The 27,695-nt window shown below is 46.3% G+C and overlaps 2 protein-coding genes across 4 annotated transcripts; both read left to right on the top strand.

Annotated features, from left to right (window-relative positions):
• The first annotated feature begins 90 nt into the window (after positions 1–90).
• LOC127200376 (keratin, type I cuticular Ha1) lies at positions 91–27,153 on the top strand. 3 transcript variants are annotated; one of them, XM_051158579.1, is made up of 8 exons: positions 92–523; positions 746–828; positions 1,156–1,312; positions 2,054–2,215; positions 2,307–2,432; positions 2,563–2,706; positions 26,135–26,211; positions 26,946–27,153. In XM_051158579.1, exons 1-8 carry the CDS (start codon positions 176–178, stop codon positions 27,064–27,066), a joined length of 1,218 nt encoding a protein of 405 aa, XP_051014536.1. In that variant the 5' UTR covers positions 92–175; the 3' UTR covers positions 27,067–27,153. The 3 variants fall into 3 exon arrangements, with proteins under 3 accessions (XP_051014538.1, XP_051014536.1, XP_051014537.1); XM_051158581.1 differs by lacking the exons at positions 26,135–26,211; positions 26,946–27,153 and adding an exon at positions 3,402–3,774 and having other exon boundaries at positions 91–523; positions 2,563–2,783; XM_051158580.1 differs by lacking the exons at positions 92–523; positions 746–828; positions 1,156–1,312; ... (1 more) ...; positions 2,307–2,432; positions 2,563–2,706 and adding exons at positions 20,628–21,045; positions 23,135–23,217; positions 24,096–24,252; positions 25,437–25,598; positions 25,690–25,815 and having other exon boundaries at positions 25,991–26,211.
• Positions 8,311–12,178, top strand: Krt34 (keratin 34). Its single transcript, XM_051158585.1, has 7 exons — positions 8,311–8,658; positions 8,763–8,845; positions 9,714–9,870; positions 10,724–10,885; positions 10,977–11,102; positions 11,278–11,498; positions 11,966–12,178. Exons 1-7 carry the CDS (start codon positions 8,311–8,313, stop codon positions 12,051–12,053), a joined length of 1,185 nt encoding a protein of 394 aa, XP_051014542.1. The 3' UTR covers positions 12,054–12,178.
• Positions 27,154–27,695: the final 542 nt, after the last annotated feature.

The raw sequence follows: 27,695 nt of genomic DNA, 5'->3' as shown, positions 1-27,695 counted from the left end.
GGCGTCTGAAAATCAGTGAGGGAGTACAAAGAAAAAAAAAGATGTTACATACTGTGCCCACACCCTCTGTAGAAGGGTTATAAATGCTTGCCGGAGGACAGGGACCCAGAGCTCTGAGGCTTGGAGAACTCACATCGTGTCTTCTTCAGCCAGGCACCTCACTCCCTCCAGCACCATGCCATACAACTGCTGCCTGCCCACCATGAGCTGCCGCACCAGCTGTTCCTCCAGGCCCTGCGTGCCCCCCAGCTGCCACGGCTGCACCCTGCCCGGGGCCTGCAACATCCCCGCCAATGTGGGCAACTGCAATTGGTTCTGCGAGGGCTCCTTCAACGGCAGCGAGAAGGAGACCATGCAGTTCCTGAATGACCGCCTGGCCTCCTACATGGAGAAGGTGAGGCAGCTGGAGCAAGAGAACGCGGAGCTGGAGTGTAGGATCCAGGAGAGGAACCAGCAGCAGGAGCCCCTGCTGTGTCCTGCCTACCAGGCCTACTTCAGGACCATTGAGGAGCTGCAGCAGAAGGTGAGGGGGCCGTGCTGTTATATCTAAGTGATGGCAGTTCGCTGGGGGTTCCTTAGCCTAAGGTAGAGAAGTGTTTTTCATTTCCATCCCATAACGGTCCTTGCTTTTCCATTTTCCCTTCAAAATAACTGCAAGTATCTTTAAAGACGTCGATGGGTTTTATGTTTTTTTTTTTTTTTTTTTTTTCATGCTTACTAACTCATGTGGTCTCTCCTTCTTCAGATCCTGTGCAGCAAGTCTGAGAACGCCAGGCTGGTGGTGCAGATAGATAATGCCAAGCTGGCTGCAGATGACTTCAGGACCAAGTGAGTGGTCTGGCGTCCACACCAGCATCCTTTTCTTTGGCTTAACCTCCAGCTAAAGAAGGGTATTTCCAAAGCTCTTCCAAACAGCTGACAATCTGTCAGCTGTGAACAATTCTGCAAAAGATGCTGGGGGCAGAAGCAAGCAAAAGGAATCACAAAAATGCAAAAAGAACAGTGTTGGGTTTGGATGGAGCATCCAGAATTCTCTGTCTCTTGGGTCTATTCATTGCAGAAAGTAGGAAGGCAAGGCAAATGGCATCAGACAAGGATTATTGTTCTGAGGCTTGGAGTTCCACCGGGTGCTGCTCTGACCCTGCCCTTTTTCAGGTTCGAGACGGAGCTGTCCATGAGGCAGCTGGTGGAGTCAGACATCAACGGCCTGCGCAGGATCCTGGACGAGCTGACCCTCTGCAAGTCCGACCTGGAGGCGCAGGTGGAGTCCCTGAAGGAGGAGCTGCTGTGTCTCAAGAGGAACCATGAGGAGGTGAGAGTGATGGAAGAAACAACTCGAGCTCCAGGCGTTGGGCTTGAGAGAAGCAGGGCTGAGAGGGTATGCACTTCAGGGTGTACTTACAAATAAACACCCCTCAAAGCCACCAAGACCCGACGGGAGAAAACTAGACATGAACTTGTCCTTGTTCTCAGATAGGATACACCTCATGGGAAAAACCCAGGCACTATCTCCCAGACATCTCCATCTGCTGGCGACTGGCCACCCAGCTCAGCTGTAGAGCTCTAGACTTGCTCTATTAGGGATGAGACTGCTCTCCACTAACCTCAATAAGTCAGTGTAGGAGGGTGTTGCTTCTGCTCTTCCAAATTCTTGGTGAGGAATGAGTGGCTTTTCCTGGGAGGTGCCTTGATATTTTCTATGCCTCCACCTCCTCTTCCTCTTCCTCTTCCTCCTCCTTCTGTACAATGTGACCCAGCCCAGCCATCTTTTTGCATTCCATTCCGAGGGTCTCATAGACAGTTTTCAAATCTTGGAAATGTTTGTTAGGCTGTTGTCTTTCAGTGACAGGACAACAAACTCTTGGATTTTTTTTTTTTTTTTGAGGCCAAGTGTTATGGCATAGTGATGGGTGAGGAGGGAGTTGAGCCACATGGAGATGATTTGTTCCACTTAGTTTCTTTTTCTGAGGAAATAGACTTAGGGAGGCTTCAACAGGCAGGGTTATCTCTGAGACTCATTGAGGGCGGTAACTCTGAGTTTATGCATCTGTAGGAAGTCAACACCCTGCGCTGCCAGCTTGGAGACCGCCTCAACATCGAGGTGGATGCTGCTCCCACTGTGGACCTCAACCGTGTGCTCAACGAGACCAGGTGTCAGTACGAGGCCCTGGTGGAGACCAACCGCCGGGAGGTGGAGGAATGGTTCACCACACAGGTGGGCATCTGAGCCCGTGGTCGCTCTGCAACCGAGTCCCCTAGGACCCTAAGGCAGGGTCTGAGCCTGTCTCTGTCTTTGCCGATTGCAGACCGAGGAGCTGAACAAGCAGGTGGTGTCCAGCTCAGAGCAGCTGCAGTCCTGCCAGGCGGAGATCATCGAGCTGAGGCGCACAGTCAACTCCCTGGAGATCGAGCTGCAGGCCCAGCACAGTATGGTGTGTAGTGTCCAGCCCTGCTGCTGAGCAGTGTGGAGTTGGGAGGCAGAGTCACTGGGATCCCTTTGGAAGGCCATGCAGGACCCTTTAGAGGGAACAGCTCCGTGACAGCCCTGTCTTCTCCCCACAGAGAAACGCCCTGGAGAACACGCTGACAGAGAGCGAGGCTCGCTACAGCTCCCAGCTGTCCCAGGTGCAGTGCATGATCACCAATGTGGAGTCTCAGCTTAGTGAGATCCGGTCTGACCTGGAGCGTCAGAACCAGGAGTACCAGGTGCTGCTGGACATCCAGGCCCGGCTGGAGTGCGAGATCAACGCGTACCGGGGTCTGCTGGAGAGCGAGGACTGCAAGTGAGTGCATAGCTGGATGGGTTTGTTGAGAGCTCACAATGGAGTATGAGACTCAGTTGGACCCCTCAGAGACTTCCTACCCTGGGAAAGAAAATCACACCCTCCTACCAGACATGCTCACACAGACCTCATGAAACCTACTATGGCCACCATTACAAACGTGAAATGGTTTGTTAACACAGTTGTTTGCATACAAACTGAACTTGCACAGTTACTCTTTGTATTCTAGTGTGATAACACGTAGGATCAGGTGAGCTGTCTGTTTTTACAATACTTCATTGTGCAGAGAGCTTAAGATACACACCGTCTTATCTGGTCGTGTGATTGCCCTTGGGTAGGCTGGAGCTGTGTTCTTCCAGTTCTCTGTGTAAGGAAAATAAAGCTTGGAAAAAGCAATAACCTATTCATGGGCAACAGCTAGGCATGTATAGGTTTGGAATGTCTGTGTAGTTCTTGGGGCTCTCTGTAATGGTGTGAGCTTTAGCGATTGGAAGGTTTTGTGGTAGAGGGGACCTGGAGTTCTCTGTCCTAGGCTAGGACTTGTGCCCTTGAGGACTTCTTGGTATGCGGTTACACACCTGCCTTACCTCACCTTCCTGTTCTATTCTTTGTTTCTAGGTTACCCTGCAACCCCTGTGCCACAACCAACGCGTGCGGCAAGCCCATCGGACCCTGCGTCTCCAATCCCTGCACACCCTGCCCACCCCCTGCCCCTTGCCCACCATGTGTCCCCCGTCCCCGCTGTGGGCCATGCAACTCCTTCGTACGCTAGAACCCAGGGTTTTGCCAAAAGAGCAAGGACACAGGGCTTAACGCTCCAGAGCTCTGACCTGGTTCTGGTTCATTCCACAGACCAGGCATAAAGACCACAAATTGAATGGTCAGAGGACCCCTGGGTTGACAGCCCCAGAAACCATGCCTTCAGCTAGTGAGCCCTTCGCCAGATCATTTCCTGCCTGCCTTTTCCCCTTCAGAAGCACCTGATTCTCTTGTGGCTCTCCAGTGGCCCTCCCTTGTAATCTCCCAATAAACGTTTTCCTGGCAAAAGCAGATGCCTTTCTCATTTGATGTTCATTTGTTGCTGTCTACTCACCGGTTGAGGACTCTATAAACAGCCACTTGAAAGCCAGGCTTTATGATGGCTTGGCTCTTGATGGGCATCTGCCCATCTGGCTAGCCTGACACCCTGGACCCACGGGTGAGGCAGAGCAAGCTGCCAGAGGGGAGGGTGATGCAGCTGCAATGCTGGGCTGATGTTCTCCCTTGTGTTCTGTTTTTTTGCTCATGACAGGAGTCTCCCAGAGCTGTTGCTAGCCAAGTCTGAACTAGGAAGCACGAACTAGGCATTGCAAAGAGGCTCAGGAAAAGAAAGATGATTTTTTTCTCAGTAGGATCCTTGGACTAGTGCTCTATGACTCTGGGTTCTTGTGGTCCAGGCAACCCCAGGCGTACCCTGTGAAGGAACTCCTGCCTTTTCCAGTCATACCAAGAATGTCCTCTTCTTCATTGTTAACCTGGGCTTTCCAGTCGCTGACTGAGAAGACCCATCAACTCTCCATGGGATATTTGTCTTTTCTCACTTCAATCTAACCAATCCCCAATGGGTTGCTACTCTGTAGATGCTAGGGGCTGAGGCAGGGAGAGGTATTTTTAGGCAGCTCCCAACTACTGGTTACTCACAATTTGTTAAAAGGCATAAAGTTGGACCTGCAAGAGGTGCTATCACCCCACGACACAGAGCCTCACGCCTGAGCAAGTGAGCTGGTGCTGGAAACAAATATTAGGATGCTGAAGGGAACAAGCTCTGGGGCCTGAGGAGAGCACTCTTTGTGAGGAGAGGGCGTCCATCTTTCTTTAACTGTTAGGAAGATCCATGGACATGACCAGCGTTGACTTCATAAAACCCCAGAGGCCCTTTTGGATGTTGTCAGCCTACTTTTGTGAGCAACGGTTTTGTGAACTGATGTCAAGCTGTGGAAACTGTATCATTGCTGCAGCCTCTGTACTACCTAAGATTCTCACCAGAAACGCACTGGGTTCCATTTCTCACATGCTTGTCAACACCTGCTGTTTTCTGTCTGTTTGAAGCTATAGTCATCAGAATGGGTGTGAAGTGGCACCTCATTCATGTTCCCATTTGCATATTCCTAAGGACTAAGGACATGACCATCTCTTTCGATGGCCATTTGCGTATCTTCTTTGGAGAATTGCCAGTTGGAATCTCTTATCTATCTTTTAAGATGTTTCCTCTTCTTGCTTGGTTGTAGAAATTCATAATAAATTCTAGACTTTGCTTCCCACCAGATTAGTGATCCATAGATATTTTCCCACAGTTTGTGAACTCCTTGGTTTATTCACCTCTCTTTCTGGGGATTGCACCCCGAACTCAGGGCCTTACACATGTTAGGCAAGTACTTGATCACCAAGTTATATTTCCCCGACCACGTTTATTTTCTTAAGGGAGTTCCTTTTATTTATTCATTTTTAAATTTATTTTTATTTAATTTAATTTATAATTCAATTTATTTATTTTGTCTGGGTATATGTAAGTGCACTGTGTGTACAATGCTTATGAAGCCGGAAGAGGCCACTGGATCCCCTGAAACTGGAATTACAGAGGGTTGTGAGCCACCGTGTGGGTGCTGGGGAGGTAACCTGGGTCCTCTGCAAGAGCAGGAAGCATCCTTCACTGTCGAACCATTTCTCCAGCCCCATTAACTTGAATTTCTGATGCATAGGTTTATTTTGGAGGAAGTTTATTCAATTTTTCCTTTTGGTTGTCTGAGCTCTCGGTGTCAAATACAGATTCACAAAGATTTCCTTCTATGTATACATGTTTTTCTATTATGTTTTATAGTTTTGATTCTGATGTTTTGGACTTTGATCCTTTAAGAAATCTTTAAAAACATTAAATTTATTTAAGCATATCGTGTATATGTGTGTGAAGAAGTCAGAGAACAATCTATAGCATTTGAGTCTTTTCGTCTGCCATGTGAGATCCAGGATGGCACTCCCATCGTCAGACCTGGCAGCAAGCATCTTCACCACAGAGTCATCTCACCAGCTTTCTTTTTAGATTTTTCATGGTTCATGTATAAAATGCTACTCGATTTCTTGATTTTTTTTTTTTTAGCACAGCATAAAACTCTGACTTGAGACCAATTTTAGACTTCTAACTTATGGGATTTTGAGGAATACATTCGAGTTGTTTTAAGTCACTTTTAGTCACTAACTTCATGACAGCAGCAACAATTGCGAAACCAATATAGCTCTTAGCTGTTGAGTGTCTACCATGAGTTAGGAAAATAGCAGGATGTTATCGCAGTGAATGATTATACCACTGTTAGAAATTAAACTCATTTTAAAGACGAGGACACTGAGGCTTGGAAACTTGCTTAAAATCACATTTGCTTATTAGAATCAGGTTCCATCTATAGTTATAGACAAACCTCTGCCATAAGGTATGAAGAATGGGTCTACATCCCAGTCAATGGCATTCTTCAAAGTTGTCCCCTAGGCACAGGCTCCTCACGCAGGTACATTCCAAACTAATTTTTTTGTCAAGCCACTCTAAAGACAATAATGGATCATAATTGATATAATTAGACATTTTGTTTGCTTTTAATTATCTAACTTGTCTATCTTATTCCCAGCTGCTCTTTGAATGGCTTCACAACAGTCAAGCTGATCCCCTAAGGGAAAGGTGTGTTGTTTACAAACTGAGCATTAAAGCAATGCAGCCCACACCCCCTTGCAGACAGAAATCTCTGTAATGCTTTGAGTAGAGATAATATCTGCAACAAAGGGGAACTGTGGCTATGAACAAAACATATATGATCCGTGAGTCATTGTATATATATACATATATATATTTATATATATATGTATATATATATTTATATATATATGTATATATATATATATTTTTTTTAGTCACATCTAAATATTGTAAATAACGGTGTTCTACAGTTCTCAAAACACTTTTATAAACCATTTCCTGGTGGTCATTGCCATCAGCAGATGCATGGAGAAACAGCAATTCTCAGTCTTGGGGTGTTTTATAAAACCAGGGGAGGCACATTTGAAAACTGTGGGCTGTAGGAACCCACTCCCTAAACTGTTCCCAAAAAACCACTTCACTGCCTCCCCCTTCACCCTTACCTCACACCTCGAAGCTGGTGTGTATGGGGAGCTTGCCCTAAAATTCCAGCAGACTGCAGCTGCTCAGGTGCAGGCCACACCAGTCAGAGGACAGGTGGGTGAGCCTCTGTCAGGTGAAATGTTCCATTCTCTAGACCCATAAAAACTTTTGAGAGTTCAGTTTCCTTTCAAACAGACTAATTGAATCAGCCCAAGAGTCAAGAGGCAGGAGGCCTGGCCCCAGGGGACATGTGACAGGAGAGGAGGTTCCGCTGGTTCTGATGGAGCCCACAATCAGAACCATCGGCTTGACATTCTTCCACAGACTTGGGCATTTTCTGAGCTTCCCCAGAAGCAATGATGTAGGGACAACAATCTCACCGCCACCTTGTCAAGAAAAGCATGGGATGTTGTGTTCATGGAGATACTGTAAAACGAGAATTTTCATTAGGATTGTTAATAATTTAGATTACTATTGACGCAAATGCATGGCTTGACTTCTTAAGGACAGAAAAGTACAGGGTGTGTGTGTGTGTGTGTGTGTGTGTGTGTGTGTGTGTGTGTGTGTGTGTGTTGTGTTTCTCAATGTCAAAGAACCTATCCAATGGCTCCATTTCTTAAAAGTTTCCACCATCCTCTCAGAGCACAGATCCACACTCTATACAGGCCACTCTGTGGCCTATAGCTGGGCAAATCGCTATTTAGAATAATTCCTGTCTGTCTGTCTGTGCCTTCCATCCATCCATCCAGCTTTCATTTCATTTTCTCATTTCCCAAGCACCCATACACAACTGTTAGTAGTCTGTCTATTTGCACCTTTCCCATGGTGCAGCCAGTACTGAGCATCAGGCCATGTGTAGCTAGTTCAGGCTGAATTTATTCTATAAGGATTTTATTTCCCTGGATGCTGAAATATGGGCAGACTTGAGAGGAGAGGCCTATGGGAAGGATGCTTACTCAAGGGCCTTTGCCTCAGTTATATCAGCCGATCCTCCCGGGAAAGGAATCTCTGATTCCCAAACGACCCCACCTCAAGTCCCCGGCTATCCTTCCCTCTGAGTAATGGGGTGAGCCTCTGGTGACCGTGATGAATCTGCCTCCTTTGAAGCCAGCTGATGAAACTCTGACATCATCAACCGCTTGCACCTCGGAAGAGGCTGCTGTGACACAAGCTGAATGGAATAAATTTATGGGTTGAGGGGGGACTCTTTGAAAGCAATCTAAGTAGCATATTTTGAAGAAAAATTAGCTGAAGCTTCAGGAAGGAGAATTATGCCCCCACCCACCAGTTAAGGGTATAAAAGGCCATGAAAGAAGGAGAGACTCAAATCTCACCCACATCTACCTCCGGCAGCTCACTTGCTCTCCCACCACCTCTCCCAACACCATGTCCTGCGAGTCTTGCTTGCCTGCCCTGAGCTGTCGCACCAGCTGCTCCTCCAGGCCCTGTGTGCCCCCCAGCTGCCACGGCTGTACCCTGCCCGGGGCCTGCAACATCCCCGCCAATGTGGGCAACTGCAATTGGTTCTGCGAGGGCTCCTTCAACGGCAGCGAGAAGGAGACCATGCAGTTCCTGAACGACCGCCTGGCCTCCTACATGGAGAAGGTGAGGCAGCTGGAGCAAGAGAACGCAGAGCTGGAGCGTCAGATCCAGGAGAGGAACCAGCAGCAGGAGCCCCTGCTATGTCCTGCCTACCAGGCCTACTTCAGGACCATTGAGGAGCTGCAGCAGAAGGTGAGGGAGTGGCCCACTTCAGAGGCCAGCAGCTGCCGCCTTGGTTTGAACTGGGGAGACATGGTCAAGTTCAAGTGGATCTCACACTAGAACTATTGTTGCAGATCCTGTGTGCTAAGTCTGAGAATGCCAGGCTGGCCGTCCAGATCGACAATGCCAAGCTGGCCTCTGATGACTTCAGGATCAAGTACGTTGAACCTTTTGAGTTGGGTGACTTCCAAACCTTGGGAGCTCTTTCGTTGGCTCGTTCATGGCTCTGTGGGTCTAATGTTGCCTGGAAGGGCAGGTGGAAGGGATGAGAAAGACATTTCCTTCCTTTTTGCTTCCTATGTCTCCTCCTAAGTCTGGCTATAAAAAATAAGCTTCAAATAGGCATCCAGACTCATGCCCTTCAGTTGATATGGGGGTTGACTGCCCTTTATCGAAAGTGTTTGGCACCAGAAGTGTTTTCGGGTTCGCCTTGCCTTCTGAGCTTGGGGTAATTGAAAAATCCTAATTAGATATCTTGGGAATGGGACCCAAGTCTAAGCCCAGGACTCATTTCTTAAGTTGTCTATACACCATAAACAAGGCCGGAATGCCATTTTAGACATGGTTTTCAGTGCACCTGCATTTGAACTTTGCTCTGTCAGTGAAGTCAGGTGGGGCAGTTTTCACCGTGGTGCTATGTCCCTTGAAGAATCTTAGATTTTTAAACATTTTGTGTTTTTGATTTTCTGGTCAGTGAAGTTCAACCTATATCAGTATTTCTAGAAAGATTTTAGAAAAAATACAACTCCCAAATCCAGAAATGAGAATAGATTGCTTTGGTGTTATATTAACCAGTAACATTAAGGACAGAGTGAGGAATCCACCTTTTGGGTGTCTGTGGGCACCTTGTGGAGTTAAGTGAGTCAAGACATTCCCCCCCTGCCACTGCCCCCAAGCTGATCCACACACAGCAAGAAGGAAACAGAAGAGGAAAGACAGACAGATGTTTGTATGTGCTAATGGAGTTCTTGGTCCAATCTCACCCTAGAAAGATACTAGCTGATCGTCCCATCCTATGTGTGCAGGTACCAGACGGAGCTGTCCATGCGTCAGCTGGTGGAGGCTGACATCAACAGCATGCGCAGGATCCTGGATGAGCTGACCCTCTGCAAGTCTGACCTGGAGGCTCAGGTGGAGTCTCTGAGGGAGGAGCTGCTGTGTCTCAAGAGGAACCACGAGGAGGTAAGAAGAAATGTTTAAAAAGCAGGGTTCAGGGCCTTAGAGCGAAGCTTTTAGCATTAAGAGAGGCTCCCTGGAGTCAGGAGGTACCCCAAGTCATGCTCCCTCATGTGGGACCACTCCCTGGAAGACCTTAAACTAAGATCCGAGCAGGATGGCACAGTATCCTTATCAAGGAGTAAGGCAAGCTGATGATGCTCCAGCATCCTGGTGAGTACAGACAGGTGGTAGAGATCCTGGGTGGGAATATTCATCCACTGAGCTCTGCTGGTCACTACTGTTGGGCACTGGAATTGATGGTGGAGATGGATGATAAGAGATCTAGTAAATCATAACCCCTCTCTTTAAGAACGTGCTGTCTAGTGTGGAAGGCAGCTACGGAGCCCGAGCGATATATTGCAAAAATGAGTGAAATAAGTGCTGTGTGGTGTGCCTGGTGGGAGGAAGCCGGGTTTCCAGAGAGGAGCTGGGGAGTACTTCTCAGGGGCAAGAGGAAGATTCCAAAACGTGTGTTGCTATTTGAAGGTGTAGGCTGAGCAAAGAAGTGCATAGGCAAGGCATATTTAAGTATGGCTAAGTATGCAGTACTGAAAGGAGGTAAGAAACAGGAGGATTTGCATGCGCCAAGGACCAGTCTTAGAAGGTTGGGAAGGTGTTTCAGTTTTCATTTGCGAAAGACACTGGTGTGATTCCTATTCAAACTTCGTTTTGATGTGTACATCTTTGGCACAGTCCTGAGTTTCTTTTCAGTTCCCCATCCCATTTTTAGGCAATGTGCCCACTTCCATATAGCAGGAAGAGAGCAGATCTGTTTTCGTAGGCTCATTCTTTTTCTTCTTTCTCCTTCCTCCATCAGGAAGTCAACACCCTGCGCTGCCAGCTTGGAGACCGCCTCAACATCGAGGTGGACGCTGCTCCCACTGTGGACCTCAACCGTGTGCTCAACGAGACCAGGTGTCAGTACGAGGCCCTGGTGGAGACCAACCGCCGGGAGGTGGAGGAATGGTTCACCACACAGGTGGGCATCTGAGCCCATGGTCGCTCTGCAACCGAGTCCCCTAGGACCCTAAGGCAGGGTCTGAGCCTGTCTCTCCCTTTGCCTATTGCAGACCGAGGAGCTGAACAAGCAGGTGGTGTCCAGCTCAGAGCAGCTGCAGTCCTGCCAGGCGGAGATCATCGAGCTGAGGCGCACAGTCAACTCCCTGGAGATCGAGCTGCAGGCCCAGCACAACATGGTGTGTAGTGTCCAGCCCTGCTGCTGAGCAGTGTGGAGTTGGGAGGCAGAGTCACTGGGGTGTCCTTGGGGCCACTCCCTCTCCTTAGCTCTAGAAGCTTGTGATTTCTTTGGAAGGCCATGCAGGGCCCTTTAGAGGGAACAGCTCCGTGACAGCCCCTGTCTTCTCCCCACAGAGAAATGCCTTGGAGAACACGCTGACAGAGAGCGAGGCTCGCTACAGCTCCCAGCTGTCCCAGGTGCAGTGCATGATCACCAATGTGGAGTCTCAGCTTAGTGAGATCCGGTCTGACCTGGAGCGTCAGAACCAGGAGTACCAGGTGCTGCTGGACATCCAGGCCCGGCTGGAGTGCGAGATCAACACGTACAGGAGCCTGCTGGAGTGCGAGGACAGCAAGTGAGTACAGATTGGATTTCTGGGATTGTAAGTGTGATGGGCATTTTAGATACGGACACACACGGTAGCCATGTTTTAAACTACTGAAAGCCTATGGAGGATGCAGCGATTTGTACTAGCTAAGTAACTGTAGATGAGCAAAGGTGAAGGGAATTGATTCCTGCCTCTGAAAGTTACCAGGGCTGAGGGAGGGGCTGGAGGAATTGGCAGTCACAGCCTTACATGTTAAGGCAGATCTTAAGTTCCCAGAGAGCATAAAAGAGCGAGGCAGTATTTTTCAAAAACATACTTTTCCAGTTCAACACGAGGGATTGTGGGTAAGGGAGAAGGGTTTTGACGACAATCACAGTTCCACGCTAACCACTGATAATTCGTAGGTTGTTCCTATAAGTGCAAGACACCAGGTGTGATTTAGGGTTCTCTGATTTCTCCTCTCTGACCCATTCATAACCTTTGTGTCTCCCCAGACTCCCCTGCAACCCATGTGCCACCACCAATGCTAGTGGCGGCTCCTGCGGACCTTGCTGTGGCTCTCAAAAGCGCTGCTGTAACTGAATAATGTGGAATCCCCTTTGAAGATGTCAATGAGGCCATTTAGTTCAAACTCAGGAATGGTCCCCAGGCCCCTCCTTGGCTAGGACTTCGGTTGCTATTCTGAAACATCACCATGACAACTGTGCTTTTTAAAAGATAGGGATATGCTTTCCAGACCAACAAGCAAAGATGGCCATTCCCAACTTCCCCACAAACTCCTTAAGTGGAAGGTCGAGAGTCTCTTTGCTGCTGCAGGTGTCAGGTCTCTGCAATCTGAGCTCTGAGGATTACCATAGAGGGAGCTTCCTGCTTGTGCCTCCATTCCCTGCCTGCCTTTCTTCTCTGGTATTCCCTGGAATGCAAGGAGGCAGCTTCATTTACTTCCCAATAAACTTAATTTCTCTGGCATAGTAAAGGTGTTTCTCATGTCGTATTCATGCTTTGTAAACTATTCGTGACGGTCCCATAAAAATACCTTGCACTAGCAGGGTGACTAAATGGATCAAATGCCTGGCCTAGCTCGTAAGCTCAAAGGGAAACCTTGAGGGGTCGGGGAGGGGTGTTCTCTGGATGGGCACACTCTTACCAGTGGCAGGCCACGCAGAAAACTTAGCCACCAACACACAAGCCCATTTTGCTGCAGCTGCAGAGCGCTTGGCTACTGTGAGAGTTCCCCATCCCCCATCCCCCATCCCCCCCACTTCCCCACCCCCATCCCCCAGTTTGTCAAATTGCCAATCTCCTTAGGCTTCTTTCTCTTAAATTAGCTTACCACCTGCACTGTAGAAATGACTCGGAGAGTAGTGGTCCTTCCTCCTCACGTCTCTCTGGAACCCCTCCCCCACCCGTATAGACTCATGGAAGGGCCCCTTCATTGATTTCCACAGCTCCTCATACCTTCCCAGGATGGATCTGATCACCTGTGCTCTGGTTTCTGAAGAGGTGTTTCGACTTTCTTTCTTTATCCCTGTTCCGGGATAAATGTCACCCTTAACGACTCTCGGGTTAGCTGATGACTCCTGAATCTTAGTCTTGTTAAAACACACACTCCGTAGCTGCTCCCAAACCCATAAACCAAGCTAGACCTCCCCCAGAGCTTGCTTTCTAAGACAAAGTAAAGAAGCCATGCACAGCTATGGCCCTATAGCACCTCTAGTTAGTAGCTGTGAGATACATGTTGGCCCCTTCCAGAACTTGGCTCCACTCACGCCAGTCACTGTGTAGAACTATCCACCATCTCTCCTAAAACTACTCATGAACCTGTTTGCCCCTTTTGCTTAGGGCCTTTCTTTGGAGGCCCCGCTTTTTTTCAGATTCCCTCCCCCATCATGTCGTCCTCTCTTGAGGAAGCCCTGAAGCCTTTCTCCAGACTTTAGGGGGAGGTCTGCCTCTGGGAAAGCTCACTCTGAAGGGTAGTTGGGTAAACTGTCCTTTCCGTTGAAGCCACTTGCTGCTTTTTGGTCTTCTCATTGTTTTAACAAGTCTCGGCTCAAGTTCCATGTTTTCACAAAGATAGTTTCACTTCACGTCGGTCCACACCATCGCACCTAACTGATGAGACTTAACTTTGGTGAGCAGACCTGTCTTGTTACCTACTTGCTATGCCTAAGAAATTGCCTTTTCTTTTCTTTCTTCCTCTCTCTTCCTCTACCTCCCTCCCTCCCTCCCTCCCTTCCTCCCTCCCTCCCTCCCTTCCTTCTTTCTTTTCTTTTCTTTTTTTTCCAAGACAGGGTTTTGTGTAGCTTGGCTGTCCTGGACTAGTTTTGTAAACCAAGTTGGCCTCGAACTCACAGAGATCTGCCTAACTCTGCCTCCCTGAGTGTGCCACCACGCCCAGCTGAATTGCCCTTTTCTTTAGATTTCAAATTGTTGTTTATTTGCCCAAAGTTAAGGGAAAAGATTTTATCTCATAAGAATGTATATCTGAAAAACTTAAGTAAAATTTTGCCAGAGGAGAATTAAATTAATAAATCACCACCTCAGATAAAAACAACAACAACAGAAATCACCACTAGTTCATTGCTCAAGTCCTTCCACTTATGTCAGTGTGTAATTAATTAAACCAATAAATAATATTATTAACCATTATATTTATAATTGACATTATGCTAAGACATTATCTTTTAAGTACAGTCAACTTTTTATTCTTTTAAAAAATTATTTATTTATCATTATGTATACAGTGCTATGCCTGCATGTATACCTGCAGGTCAGAAATGGGCATCAGATTACATTATAGATAGTTGTGAGCTACCATGTGGCTGGGAATTGAACTCAGGACCTCTGGAAGAGCAGTCAATGCTCTTAACTACTGAGCCATCTCTCCAGCCCAACTTTTTATTCTTCAGTTTTCCTCTCATCAAGGCAATTTTGCTCCCTTAAACCTTTCTCAAATCTACAATTTTTTTAAAAATTTATTTTTATTTTACATGTGTGATGATTTGACCTACATGTATATCTTGTACCAGACGTATGTCTGCTGGTATCCATGGACGCCAGATGAGAGTATCAGATCCCCTGTAAATGAAGTGACAGACAGTTTTGGGCTGCTACATGGCTGCTAGGAACAGTATCCGGGTCCTCTGCAAAAGGATTAAGTGTTCTTAACTGTAGAACCGTCTCTCTAGGCCCAATAATTTGTTTTTAAAATTTATGTTTTTAAAGGGATTTACTTGGGAAACACATAAAAGCATCATATACTTTGCAGGTTAGTCATACAAAATAGTCAATGGTAACACACATATTTTGGTGGTATAAATACTGAGTCATACCAACAACTGTCACATGGATACTGTAGTAATAAACAGGTGAACTGCATACATAAAAGTAGATCAAATAATGAGCTGTATAAACAGATGCACTGTGGTTATTTATTTGTGTGACCAATTTTAAAAATGAAATAATTGTATTTCACAAACTTTTTCTTTTTCTTCTCTTTCTTTCTTTTTTAACAGGGTTTCATTACATAGCCCTGGCTAACCTGGAACTTGCTATGTGGATCATGCGGGTCTAAAACTCAGAGATCTTCCTGTCTTTGGCTCCTTAGTACTGGCCTAAAGGCATGCATCAGCACGCCCAGCACGAACCCTTTGTATTCTACAGTGTATAATTCTAAGAAAGGCCAGTGCCCACTGTCTTTCCCAATAAGCAACAGTTCCTATGTCTCCACCCACTTGCCTCATCTTTGAATTTTTAAGAATTTTTCAAGTCTATAAAACACAACCACAGTTATTATGTATTCAATTAATGCTCTCTGACTGACATAAATACAATCAATTATCTATTGTTGTCTGTCAAACACTATGTCAGAGAAGGAGGAGTCACTCATAAACAAACTTCATTCCTGACTCAGCAATATTTACATGCCAGAGTGAATAAGACAGAGACAGTTATCACTGACAGGCAGCAAGATGGCTCAAGGGAGATAGAAATGAAAAATTACAAATCTCAGAAGTGTGAGAAAATGATAAGAAAAGACTCAGAGAGCGATTTGACAACATGCACTGTTCATATGCTATTTGTCTGCCTGTCTTGTTGACCGTGGGCCCTTCAACTGCAACAGAATCAACCAAATCAGAGCGCAAAGCAAGAGACACCATTGAATGGAATGGATGAGGAAGAGTAACATTAACGAGCATTCAAGATAAGGTTATTAAAACTTTATGTACCTCCCATAGTTCTGACCCCAGTCAACTCCTGCTATATGACACTAGCATAATTCTGAAATAAAATTTGATAGCACAGGTTTAGATTGATGACTGTGTAAGTTCAAGAAGAGGGAAGGTTCTTTTAAACATTATGTGTGCTGGGTAAGGAAATGAGGAATTGGGAGGGGGTATTTATAATCTGAGAGTTTACTTTCTAACCTAGAACGTAAAAGAAATGTGGCAGTAGAACAAAACTGCGTGATAGTTTGGCAGGCTTCATCCGACAGCGCTTTGAGGGGTTATCTATGAGATTTGCTTGCACGGGAAGCTGTCATGTGATATATCCAGCAGCTGTGGGTAGCTTGGCTTGTAATTGAAGCTGGAAGCTCGTGGAGTTGGGAGGAATGGAAGGAAGACTCTTGAGGAAGCTGCTAAGAGGAACCGCAAACTGAGACGGGTGGGTTGGAGAGAGGGTGATGGTTTTTGGGGCATCCTCTAGCATTTGGAAACTGATTGGAGATGAAGAACATGAAAAGATGAAGAAGAAATTATACTGGTTGAACACTGTATTGGTCAGGGGCTCTCTAGACAAACCAACCAACAGGCTACCTATAGAAATCCAATCACAAGAACATCTACCATTTATCTATCATCTACCCACCTACCTATGTATATACCTATTCTCTATTTAAGGCACAGATAGATGTATAGAAAAATTATTATGCAGGATTGGCTCATATCATTATGGAGATTGAGGGAGTCTGTAATTGGCAAGATGATAGCCCAGGAAAGGCAATTATCTAGTTCTATTCTAAGCCCAAAGGCTTGAAAGCCAGGAGAGCTGATGAGATTGGTCCTAGTCAAGGTTTGAAGGTGAATTGAACATCCTTACATACCATGTCCATTCTTTGACCTCTTAGTGGTTTAGATTCAACATTGGCAAAGACTATCTTCAATATAATTGGTTTCCAGAAACACTCTTCAAATGCACGCAGGAGTGCACTCAGTCAGCTATCTGGCATCTCATACCTGGGGTCAAGCTGGCACAGAAGATTACTCACCACAAATGCCCTACTATGGGTCTAAAGTTTTTTCTCTGTTAAAAATGGACTTATTTATCTTATTTTATGTGTATTAATGCTTACTGTACATGTATGTATGGGCAACATGTGTGTACCTGGTGTCCATGGAGGTCGGGAGAGGGCATCAGGTCCCCTGGAATTGTAGTTATGAATGTTTATGAGCTGTCATGTGTATGCTGGGAAAAAGTTCAGATCCTCTGCAAGAGCAACAAGTGCTCTTATCCAGATCCCCGGGTGGGAGGTTTTCGAGCATCCTGAAATGAGACAATAATGAGGTAGAGAGCTTCAAAAAGAGGGGCTGGATTTCTTAGGGAGTTATTTAAGTAAGGGTGGTAGCTTGATCTGTAGGAGTTAGGACCACTGAGAAAATCAGGTAGAGGACAGAAGGGCCTTGGGGACCACTGACAGAAACTGACAGAGCTGACAGGGGGTGCTTCAAAACTCCTAACATGAGGCTCATAGCTTGTTTTTCTACATCTCTTGGGGACACCTGGAGAGGCAAATGGAGGAGCAGCTGAGGTGAGCGAGAAGCCAACAGAAGTTATTAGTTTCACAGAGGGAGGTGGTCAAGAGATCAAGGGAGAGGACATTCAGATTGGACATAAAATAGGGAGCTCACTGGCGACGATGATGCAGAGACATGGTCTGTAGGCTGCCGGGAAAGAAGCCCTGTCCTCACAGCTCCTTTATGTTCACCTCAGATTATCAACGTGATGGTGAATGAAAGGAACACAAACATTTACCACACAAGCCACACTAAGCATGATGCTTATTTTCTGTGCTTAAAACAAAAGAAAACAAAACAAAACTGCATTATGTTTGCTCTTTTCCTTGACCTGTAGAGCATGCTACATGTCAGATTTTAACCCCCTCCCTGCATGCTTCCTTAATCTAGCCATCCCTGGTAGGATAAAATCATTGTTAGCCCGGCTAAGTGATTCCCACACAAACCTCATGACTCTGAGTTTGAGCTCCAGAGCCCATGCAGAGGCATAAGTGGTGAAATGACTACAGAAGTTGTTGTCTGACACCTACACACATGTATGTGTGTCTACACTCACACAGACACATAATAACAATAAATACATAAAATTTTAAAAGTTCATTAAATTACATGGTTTGGGATTGCTTCACAATAGTCTATTCTAGAGTGAAAAACAGCATGAGAGAACTTCACACGTACTTTCTGAGTTGACTTGGAGCCCTTTTGGATGTGAGAAATCTTCTTGCTTGCCCAGTGATACCATCCATGACCCTTCATTGTCATTGGAACACAATATATTATTGTCTTTACATTTCCAAAAGAACACATCTTACATACGCTATGTTCTGATGAGAATTTCAAAGAGCAAATACTGACCATCATAAACATAACTTTGGGAAAGAGAAGGGAGGCTTCCTCATGACTTTAAAGACAGGGAGGGTGACTCCAGCAAAAGACTTGCCCTGACCTCACTCCATGGTTAAACACGACTGCTGAGTTTGTGTGTGATCTCTGATATGGAAATAGCCCTGGCTTCTGTAATGAGTAGTGTCCTTAAACCTCAAATGTCCTTGGCTCACATCCTGAGACCAGAAGCCTCAGACACCGCGTCTGACACAATGATACAGGTAACTATAAAACCTTTCTGGTTGTTAGGATTTCATCTGCTCATCATGTTTATTGAAGGGTCATTGGCCTTCAATGTCAGAGACAACATTATCATTTCTATAAAGTTGAGAACACACAGTGTAGGGTACATGGAGCAAGTGAGAAACACTATACTTCTAAGAATTCCTAGGAAATGAGCTGAATTTTTTTTTCTTTTCTTAACAGACACCCTTTCAGCCATTTGCTATATACTACCCACGCCATCATGCAGCAAACACAGCCACTTCCACTTAGGATGCTTGTCTTCCTCTAACTCTACTGTGAACGTTTGGATTATTCCACTCTGAGCAGCCTAGAAGCTGTGGCAGTAGTTATACAATCTTCATGGATGCATTTTCTAGTCTGGGACCACTATTCCTTTCTTACTCGTTAAAAGGCAGCATTGTCTGGGATTTTCTTTTGAGCCTTGCGATGTAAAAAAGGACAAGAATGAGAGAGAATTAAAAAAAAAAATAATGATTTCACATGGTTTTTCTTTTTGGGTTGTGTAAGCTCACTCAGTTGGACTTTGATCAGCTTGATGCTGATTCTAAGTCAGCACACCTGATCCTCATAGCACAGTAGAACATGGTTCTCAGAGATGGCGAACACCTTAGGTTACTGCTAAAAGACTGCCCGTTTGCTTAAAGCTTGCTTTCTGTATAAAAGCATTCTTGGAACTAGTTCTTCCTTGGAAATGACTTTCAGAATCACTCAAGAAAACTCACAACATCATTTTATAGTCTAAACTTGTGTCTGACCCATTAAGCAATGACTTAACGCGGATGTTTACCTTACTCAATGGGTTTAGTTCTAAATAACATCTGGATAGCTCCACAAGTAGATACAGCCTTAAAATATGTAGATTTGCCTTTCATGAGAATAATGAAAAGAACATGGTCCTGGCAAACATTTGAAGACAGAATGACCTAAGTGATAGGAATTACTGTAGAGTTTACAGGAGGAAAAAAATGCCTTTTGTATTTAGGACACCAATAGATTAGACATACAATCTAGGCAGTTCAAAGCTCCATCTAGAAACGCACAAAGGCAGAAGATGTGTTTGCCAAAATGTGCTGACAGTCATGAGATGTCGCTTTAGCAAACACGTTGGCAGTGAGGGATCGCACCCTTGGGAGGACTAGGTTCAGGTGTTTCTGCACTAGATTGACTATGGGTTTCTATCTTTTCAGCCTCTAGCGGGAACGATGCAGTCTTGATGAGTTCTTAGTAAGCTTGTTTCTTGGTGTCATTCTGACTTGGGGATGGGCACACGAGGAGAAACACTTCTACACAATGGCTGAGTTCCACTGAATTCAGTCTATCCCATATTATTTCATCTTATATTAAAGCTATTGGAAAGGAAAGTGTGTCACGCAACGGCAAGAATGTGGCTACTGGAATTAGGGAACTCTGCCTTTGACCTTTGTTCTGCTGCGGTGGACCTGTATGACCTTGGGGAAATTCTGAGGCCACTTTATAAACTCTAATAGGGGTCTGTAGGCCCTGAAGGAGTTAATGCATATGAGGTACCTAGCTCACTCAGTGTCTGGTGCAAAGTGGACCCCTTTAAGGGAGCAGGAGCCAATTACAGGCAGGGACATGGTGAACAGGCAGGTACTGTACTAGGTTGTGGGCAGTCGCTACCCCTCCCCAAATGTTAGTGTTCTAAGTATTCCTGTGTGGACACAGTGATACAAATGGAGCCCCGAAGATTCCCCCACTGGAAGAAGCTAATGTTGTCTCCACCCACTTGGATGGTCTGGCATCTCTGAGCTGGATTGCATTTTCTGGTGTTAACTTTTGGGATTTGCTACCAACCACTTTGGTTTCTAAGGAGATACTCATATGGTTTTCTTCCCAGACTCCTTGCCGGGGAGAAGCTGAACAAGTCACAGACCTTTCCAAGGCTTAGGAGAAAGCGATCAGAAGTGCCTCCCAAATCTAGGGGCTGGAAGCCACTATAACTCAATGCCCAGTAAACAAGTGCTGCTAATGGCAAAGTTGGTTACTTTGAAGCCAAACCATGAAGCTCTTTCTGAACTAACCAGAGTGATTGGTGAGGAGTCCTGACATAGCAGGAAGCCAAAGTAAAACATTTTATGAGCTAAAGGACTCATGAAAGGTGGCCAAATAACAAATAGAAAATTGGTAATGAGCACAAAAGGGGGTGGGGGCTGATGTTTTCTGTGGTCACCACACCCACCACTGACAGAATATAAAGCTGCAGAGAGGACCAGGCCTTATACCAGAGAAAGGACACCAGCTTAGAAGCTGACTCTCACAGCTCTGCTCCCTCCAGCACCATGTCCTACAACTGCTGCCTGCCCACCATGAGCTGCCGCACCAGCTGCTCCTCCAGGCCCTGCGTGCCCCCCAGCTGCCACGGCTGCACCCTGCCCGGGGCCTGCAACATCCCCGCCAATGTGGGCAACTGCAATTGGTTCTGCGAGGGCTCCTTCAACGGCAGCGAGAAGGAGACCATGCAGTTCCTGAATGACCGCCTGGCCTCCTACATGGAGAAGGTGAGGCAGCTGGAGCAAGAGAACGCGGAGCTGGAGCGTCAGATCCAGGAGAGGAACCAGCAGCAGGAGCCCCTGCTGTGTCCTGCCTACCAGGCCTACTTCAGGACCATTGAGGAGCTGCAGCAGAAGGTGAGGGGGATGGGCACCCTGGTGCCATTTGAATGAATACTTATTCCATTGAACACACTCAAGTCTGAGTGGAGCTGAGGCTGTTTACAGCCGACACTGGAGGTGGATGCAGAACTCAGTGGCCTCAAGTGCGAAGAAGCCGCCTTTGAAAATGCGTTTTGGAATCACCACGATGGAAGTATGCAGGTTCAGCATCGGTGTCAAATTAGCCAGTGGTTCCTAGCACGCTTCTCACCCCAAACCAGAATAGCTCACTTTTAAAGGTGTATCATGATGTCTTTTTCTTGCTTTTAGACAAATTAGAACATTAAAAAAAAAAATACCATGCACCTGAATTCATTGTTTGAGCTAAAGAGTTTCTACGTGGATACTTAAATAGTTAAAGCCTTTCCAACTTGTAGCAACTACAGTAAAAGGCAGCTTTGATAAACCAGTAAACACACACACACACACACACACACACACACACACACACCATTCACTAGAACATGTATGTAGGCAAACGACATATAGGGCCATGAAGACAGGAGTAGAGTCCGCATAAAGGTGGGAGTTGAAAGGACCCTCAAAAGAGCCAGTATCAGAGTGGAGTTTGAATGACAAGCAGAATTTGTGTACATATATATTTTTTTTTCACCATATTTTTTTCTGGAATGGAGACCCTTCCTGGACTGGATCTTGGTAAGTAGGCTGGCCAGTGAGCCACAGGGCTATCTGTCTCTGCCTCCTTCGTGCTGGGATTATAAGTGAGCACTACCATGCCATGAATTTTTAAATCTTTACTTCTGGGCACTGAACTCAAGCCCTCATTTTGCAAAGCAAGTACTTTACCGATTGAACTATCTCCCAGCTCCCAACAAATAGGAGTTTCTGTCTGACTATGCATGCCCTTGGTTCTTGGAGGAAGTTGTTTGTCTCCTGTTCTGTAGTTTCAACAAAGTGAATGCCAGAAAGAAGTGATGTGATTTGAGGATCACTATTTACTTACCCACAGTTGGTGAGGATTAGGTGTGTTGCTAGGTCGGGGTCAGGGGTCAAACGCTGAGAAAGAGAATCTTATTCCAGCAGCGAGATGCAGGGAAGAGCGACCATGACAAAGGTCCTAAGAAGTGCTATGGGAAAGGTACAATGTACATGGAAGTGGCCACTTGGAGAATCTAAGAAAAATGTGGGTTCTATGAGGTGCAGGCATTTTACCTATGACATGTGCACAGTGTCAGGAGAGTGGACAGGAGACAGCAGGTTCCAGTGGAGATGCTGTAAGAGGCTAAGCCACTTGTCCTGCTTATCTGCAACATGCCTGGTTTTCTATCCCAGAACTGCTCCCCATTGTGGGCATTTGGGGATCGCTGCTCACCTGACCTGAGACTTGATCACCCAGTAACCTCAGTTACTACAGGAAAGCTAGGAGCAGCCCTAGAAGAGTGGAAGTCATGGCCACACTCACCAGCTGTGGGTGAATGAATAAGGACATTCAACTCACGCCCTTTCTTTCTGGCATCCATGTTACATTTTTTTACCTAAGTGCTTCAGAGCTGGGCATACACCTTTAATCCCAGCACTCTACCGGGTCACTGTGAGTTCGAGGCCAGCCTGGTCTACAAAGCTAGTCCATGACAGCCAAGGCTACACAGAGAAACCCTGTCTCAAGAAAACAACAATAAAAAGAAAGACACAGATGAGAGCCAATTACCTCAGTGCAGGATCAGCAGTGCCCAGTGGAAGCCAGCATCCTGCCGCCAGCAGATTGGTTCCCAGAGCTCTTTCTTCATGTCTGTTTGAAGAACAGACAATGGGAGAGCAAGAGAAGGATAGCCAGTTGTGGGACGTACTTCAGAGGTTGTGTGAGAGGCATCCGCAGCTTGGGTTATAGAGACAGAAGACAAGAGCTCTTAGTGCTCGATAGAAGGATGAAGGCATGATGCTAGACAAATGAACGTAGAGGCAGACTGTGCAGAGCACAGCATCATATTTGTGCTTCCACATGATGGTTTTTGAGCGAGTGCTGCTTCTGTACCCAATGTGAAGATCTGAAAGGACACGGAGCAACTGGGAAGAAATAATGTACCTCACGTTCCATTCTGTGCAGATTCTGTGCGGCAAGTCTGAGAACGCCAGGCTGGTGGTGCAGATTGACAATGCCAAGCTGGCTGCCGATGACTTCAGGACCAAGTAAGACATGGGTAATGCCCAGAACAGCCTAGTGAGAGGCTGAATTGCAAAGTGATGCCTCCTCGGTCTGAGGATGGGCCAGAAGCAGCTTCCAAGTGTTCTTGTGACTTGGGTTCGGGTTAGATTAAAAGCCAAGGTGTCTTTGTCAGGGAGCTGAGGGTCTATGTTTTAAGTTTAGCTTGAACCAATGTAGGAGACCATTCATTCTTTATACTTTTGAACTTAGCAGTCTGGCTTTAAAAATAAAGTTTAAAATTGGCCTCACAATATAAATTAGTCATTATCAAGTATCCCAAAGGCGTTATTAAGCCATAAAAAGATAGGAGGCAAAAGCCATTTTTTCCAGTGAATTAATCAATATTTCCAGGTAGGATTATAGTCATAATGACCCTTTAAATCTTTTGTGGGACTTTAAAATTTATACTAGGATTCTGCTTGTATCATTTTTTTTACCTTCACCCCAACACAATGAACTATTAGTGTTCTCTTCCTTTTACAAACAAGGCTCAGGGTGATTAAAGATCCCATCTCCAGCCATTCAGTGGCAAGGTTGGATCTAAGTGAGTTTGAATTTTATGATTTCCAGGAAAGGAAGGGAGCTTGGCTGTAGTAGAATTAGGAAGTGTAGCAACTCAAGAGGACAAAGACTGGATGCTTCCCTGATAGCAACTTGTGAGTGAATTCTTGGTGGAATCACATACAATGCCTTTTCTGTGGGTCTCAGAAGGAGACAGGTCACGCCAACTCACCACACTGATGTTTTCCTTTTAAAACATTCCGAATGGGATAGCCTCAAAGTAGGATGGGCTTGACTTGAGTTATCCAAACAGAAACTCTTTTCCCATCTTTGATGTCTTCTGACTTGATCATGTGTGCAGGCACCAGACGGAGCTGTCCCTGCGGCAGCTGGTAGAGTCCGACATCAACGGCCTGCGCAGGATCCTGGATGAGCTGACCCTCTGCAAGTCTGACCTGGAGGCGCAGGTGGAGTCCCTGAAGCAGGAGCTGCTGTGTCTCAAGCAGAACCATGAGGAGGTAAGAAAGAGCCAGACACCCAGGTCTCAATACTGAGGGTGCCATGACTCCTGAGCAGGAGAAAGTAGCTCTCGCTCTGCTAGGTTAACCAACATTTTTGTTAGTTGCTCAAAGCATAGCTGAGAGATGATTGGGCGACAAGGCCCAGGTTGATTTCTTTTATAGGAAGAAGTGTGGTTGCCTGACTTGTGTCCATATGGGACCAGTTGTGAGGCCCAAGACTTACATGAATTCTGTTATTTTCTGAGTAGTGATCAAATCAGTGATAAAGTCTGGAAAGAAAGGATGTTTTTGTTTTTTTGTGAAATCTAGGCAAATGGATTCCAAGCTATTTGGTGAATGGGTAGGTGGGTAGAGGACTGGATAGAAAAATGGGAGAAAGAAACTTAAATAATGGTTGGTTCAGATCTCATGTTTGAATGCAATGTGAGGAAATCAGCTATATGTCTCAAAGATTAGATATTTTCCCAAGGAGAAAATGAGCTCCAACAGACAGGATATGACATTGGGAGACACAGAATGAGTGGGCAACATTCAACTGGGCTTCTTCATATTTATGTAGCAAAAATTATAAATCACTTGCCACACTGGGCTTATCACACGACAAGTACAAAACCAGAAGGAAATGGTAGGACCTCAAGAAATATTAGCAATAGCATATCCAAAGATCTCCATACGGAGATGAGGGAAGGGACTCAGATGGTCCCCAGAGGCGATTTACCTCAACTGGGCCAGGATTTCTACCTTCAGTGCAGCGCTTCTTTCACCATATTTCTTGACACTCATAATATTTCTACTAAGCTTTCCTCTAAATAGTGTTTATGGGGGCTGGAGTGATGGCTCAGAGGTTAAGAGCACGGGCTGCTCATCCAGAGGTCCTGAGTTCAATTCCCAGCAACCACGTAGTGCCTCACAACCATCTATAATGAAATCTGGAGCCCTCTTCTGTCTGATGCTCTCTTCTGTCATGTGGTCATGCATGCAAATAGAGTGCTTATAGACACAAATACATAAACAAATAAATCTTAAAAAAATAATGTCTATGATAAACTTGCCTCTTAAAGACATTCATCCTTTTAAAGTTTTTTGCCTTCATCTTTTAAAAAACTGTATGATGTATGTGCTTCTTAGAGTGTGAAGGTCTCCTTAGTTCTGTGGTCCATCTTTTGCCCTTTTCTCGACAGGAAGTCAACACCCTGCGCTGCCAGCTTGGAGACCGCCTCAACATCGAGGTGGACGCTGCTCCCACTGTGGACCTCAACCGTGTGCTCAACGAGACCAGGTGTCAGTACGAGGCCCTGGTGGAGACCAACCGCCGGGAGGTGGAGGAATGGTTCACCACACAGGTGGGCATCTGAGCCCATGGTCGCTCTGCAACCGAGTCCCCTAGGACCCTAAGGCAGGGTCTGAGCCTGTCTCTCCCTTTGCTTATTGCAGACCGAGGAGCTGAACAAGCAGGTGGTGTCCAGCTCAGAGCAGCTGCAGTCCTGCCAGGCGGAGATCATCGAGCTGAGGCGCACAGTCAACTCCCTGGAGATCGAGCTGCAGGCCCAGCACAACATGGTGTGTAGTGTCCAGCCCTGCTGCTGAGCAGTGTGGAGTTGGGAGGCAGAGTCACTGGGGTGTCCTTGGGGCCACTCCCTCTCCTTAGCTCTAGAAGCTTGTGACTTCTCTGGATGGCCATGCAGGGCCCTTTAGAGGGAACAGCTCCGTGACAGCCCCTGTCTTCTCCCGACAGAGAAACGCCCTGGAGAACACGCTGACAGAGAGTGAGGCTCGCTACAGCTCCCAGCTGTCCCAGGTGCAGTGCATGATCACCAATGTGGAGTCTCAGCTTAGTGAGATCCGGTCTGACCTGGAGCGTCAGAACCAGGAGTACCAGGTGCTGCTGGACATCCGGTCCAGGCTGGAGTGCGAGATCAACACGTACCGGGGTCTGCTGGAGTGCGAGGACTGCAAGTGAGTTGCTGGTGGGCGTATCCATCACTGTGAGGCATACACAAAATGCCTTAAGAATAACACGGAGACTTGGCAGATGAAGTTCAGCTACCAGTATACTTGTAGAGACCAGGGTAAGGTATTTGTCAGTATTACCTAAAGATAGTTTCTATCCCGAAAGATAATCACAGGGTGACTGGACTCCCTGCTGGTGATGATTTGGCTGCAGAGTGAAAAATCTTTAAATGTTTATAGATGGTTTCTGACATGGAAAGAGAACAGAAGAACAATCATTGCTTTGATTAAACCAAAACTTTAGGTCGACTGTTTCTTTGACCCTTGTTAGCATCATTTGAGAGAATCTATTCAATATAGCCGTCTTCTAGTGCGTTCGAGCACCTCCAAGGAAGATGACTTCATAATAGTAGAAGAGGCCAAGGGTCAGCTGAGGCACCATTCTCTTAACAAAGTTTACATTTGCATGGCGGGTATCACCAAGTCCCCTCTTCTGGATTGGAGGCCAAGCCTTAGAGGTTGCAATGTCTCCTCTGTGTCCCCAGGCTTACACAGAAATCTGGACTCTATCTCCAGTATTCAATATGCTCTTTTTACCAATGTCTTTGAACTCTGTAGAGGTAGTGATCTGAGCAAGGCTTGCTCTCTAAAAACGAGGGAATGGGTTCCTTGCTCTTAGCCAACTCTGCTTTCTAAAAATGTAACTTTCTTATGCTGACCCTAATGATCCCGTGTTCCAGGCTGCCCTGCAACCCCTGCGCCACCACCAATGCCTGTGACAAGCCCATTGGACCCTGTGTCACAAATCCTTGTGTGACACGCTCCCGATGTGGACCCTGCAATACCTTTGGACCCTGCTAAATACCCCACAGCTAGCAGGAGGATTGTACGAAGACACAAAGACCATCGGTAGCACAGCTCAACCTCTTTGACCCCACATCCAGCCCCGAGGAACCATTACGTGGAAGGAGAGCAAAGGCCTAGTGCTGTGGTCTGGTCCTGAGTCCGGCCCACTGGAGCAACTTCATCCAGGGTTTCTTCCTGACCACCCAGTTCGATTCTGGGGGGTCTGAGAGGTCTGATCTGTGATGGGGCCACACAAGGTATTTCGTGGTTCTCTCTGCTTCTTCTATCCTTTCTTGCAGTCCCTCCAAACCAAATAAACTCTCCTCTTGCAAACAGACATGAGTTTCATGTGTATCCATCCTTTTCAGAGTGTTTATTCTCTGTGTGATTTGATTGAAGTCGCTTGAAAGCAGGAGGGGGCTGTATAGCTTAACCCTGTGCTAACACTCATTAGGCACAATGAGTGCCAGCATCCATGCAGGCTGGCATTGAAGGGGAAGAACAGTTGGGCAAAGGGCCTCATGTGAATGTGATAAACACATCCATTGTGGGCTGGCATTACAGAATTTTAATTTTTTTCCCCTAATTCACTATTGGATGAAGATGGGAGCTCGCATCTGCTGATCGACTAACAAGGACCAGGA

The sequence above is a fragment of the Acomys russatus genome, chromosome 16 (assembly GCF_903995435.1).
Source record: "Acomys russatus chromosome 16, mAcoRus1.1, whole genome shotgun sequence".
Taxonomy (NCBI): domain Eukaryota; kingdom Metazoa; phylum Chordata; class Mammalia; order Rodentia; family Muridae; genus Acomys; species Acomys russatus.
Note: the sequence above shows the minus strand (reverse complement) of the source record. Positions and strands in the feature narration are given on the sequence as shown.

Coding starts and splice junctions, on each gene's coding strand:
- LOC127200376 (XM_051158581.1), top strand. CDS start 176: ATGCCATACAACTGCTGCCTGCCCACCATGAGCTGCCGCACCAGCTGT. Junction 2,433..2,562: donor TGCAGGCCCAGCACAGTATG/GTGTGTAGTGTC, acceptor TTCTCCCCACAG/AGAAACGCCCTGGAGAACAC. Junction 2,784..3,401: donor CTGGAGAGCGAGGACTGCAA/GTGAGTGCATAG, acceptor CTTTGTTTCTAG/GTTACCCTGCAACCCCTGTG.
- Krt34 (XM_051158585.1), top strand. CDS start 8,311: ATGTCCTGCGAGTCTTGCTTGCCTGCCCTGAGCTGTCGCACCAGCTGC. Junction 8,846..9,713: donor TCTGATGACTTCAGGATCAA/GTACGTTGAACC, acceptor CTATGTGTGCAG/GTACCAGACGGAGCTGTCCA. Junction 10,886..10,976: donor AGGAATGGTTCACCACACAG/GTGGGCATCTGA, acceptor TGCCTATTGCAG/ACCGAGGAGCTGAACAAGCA.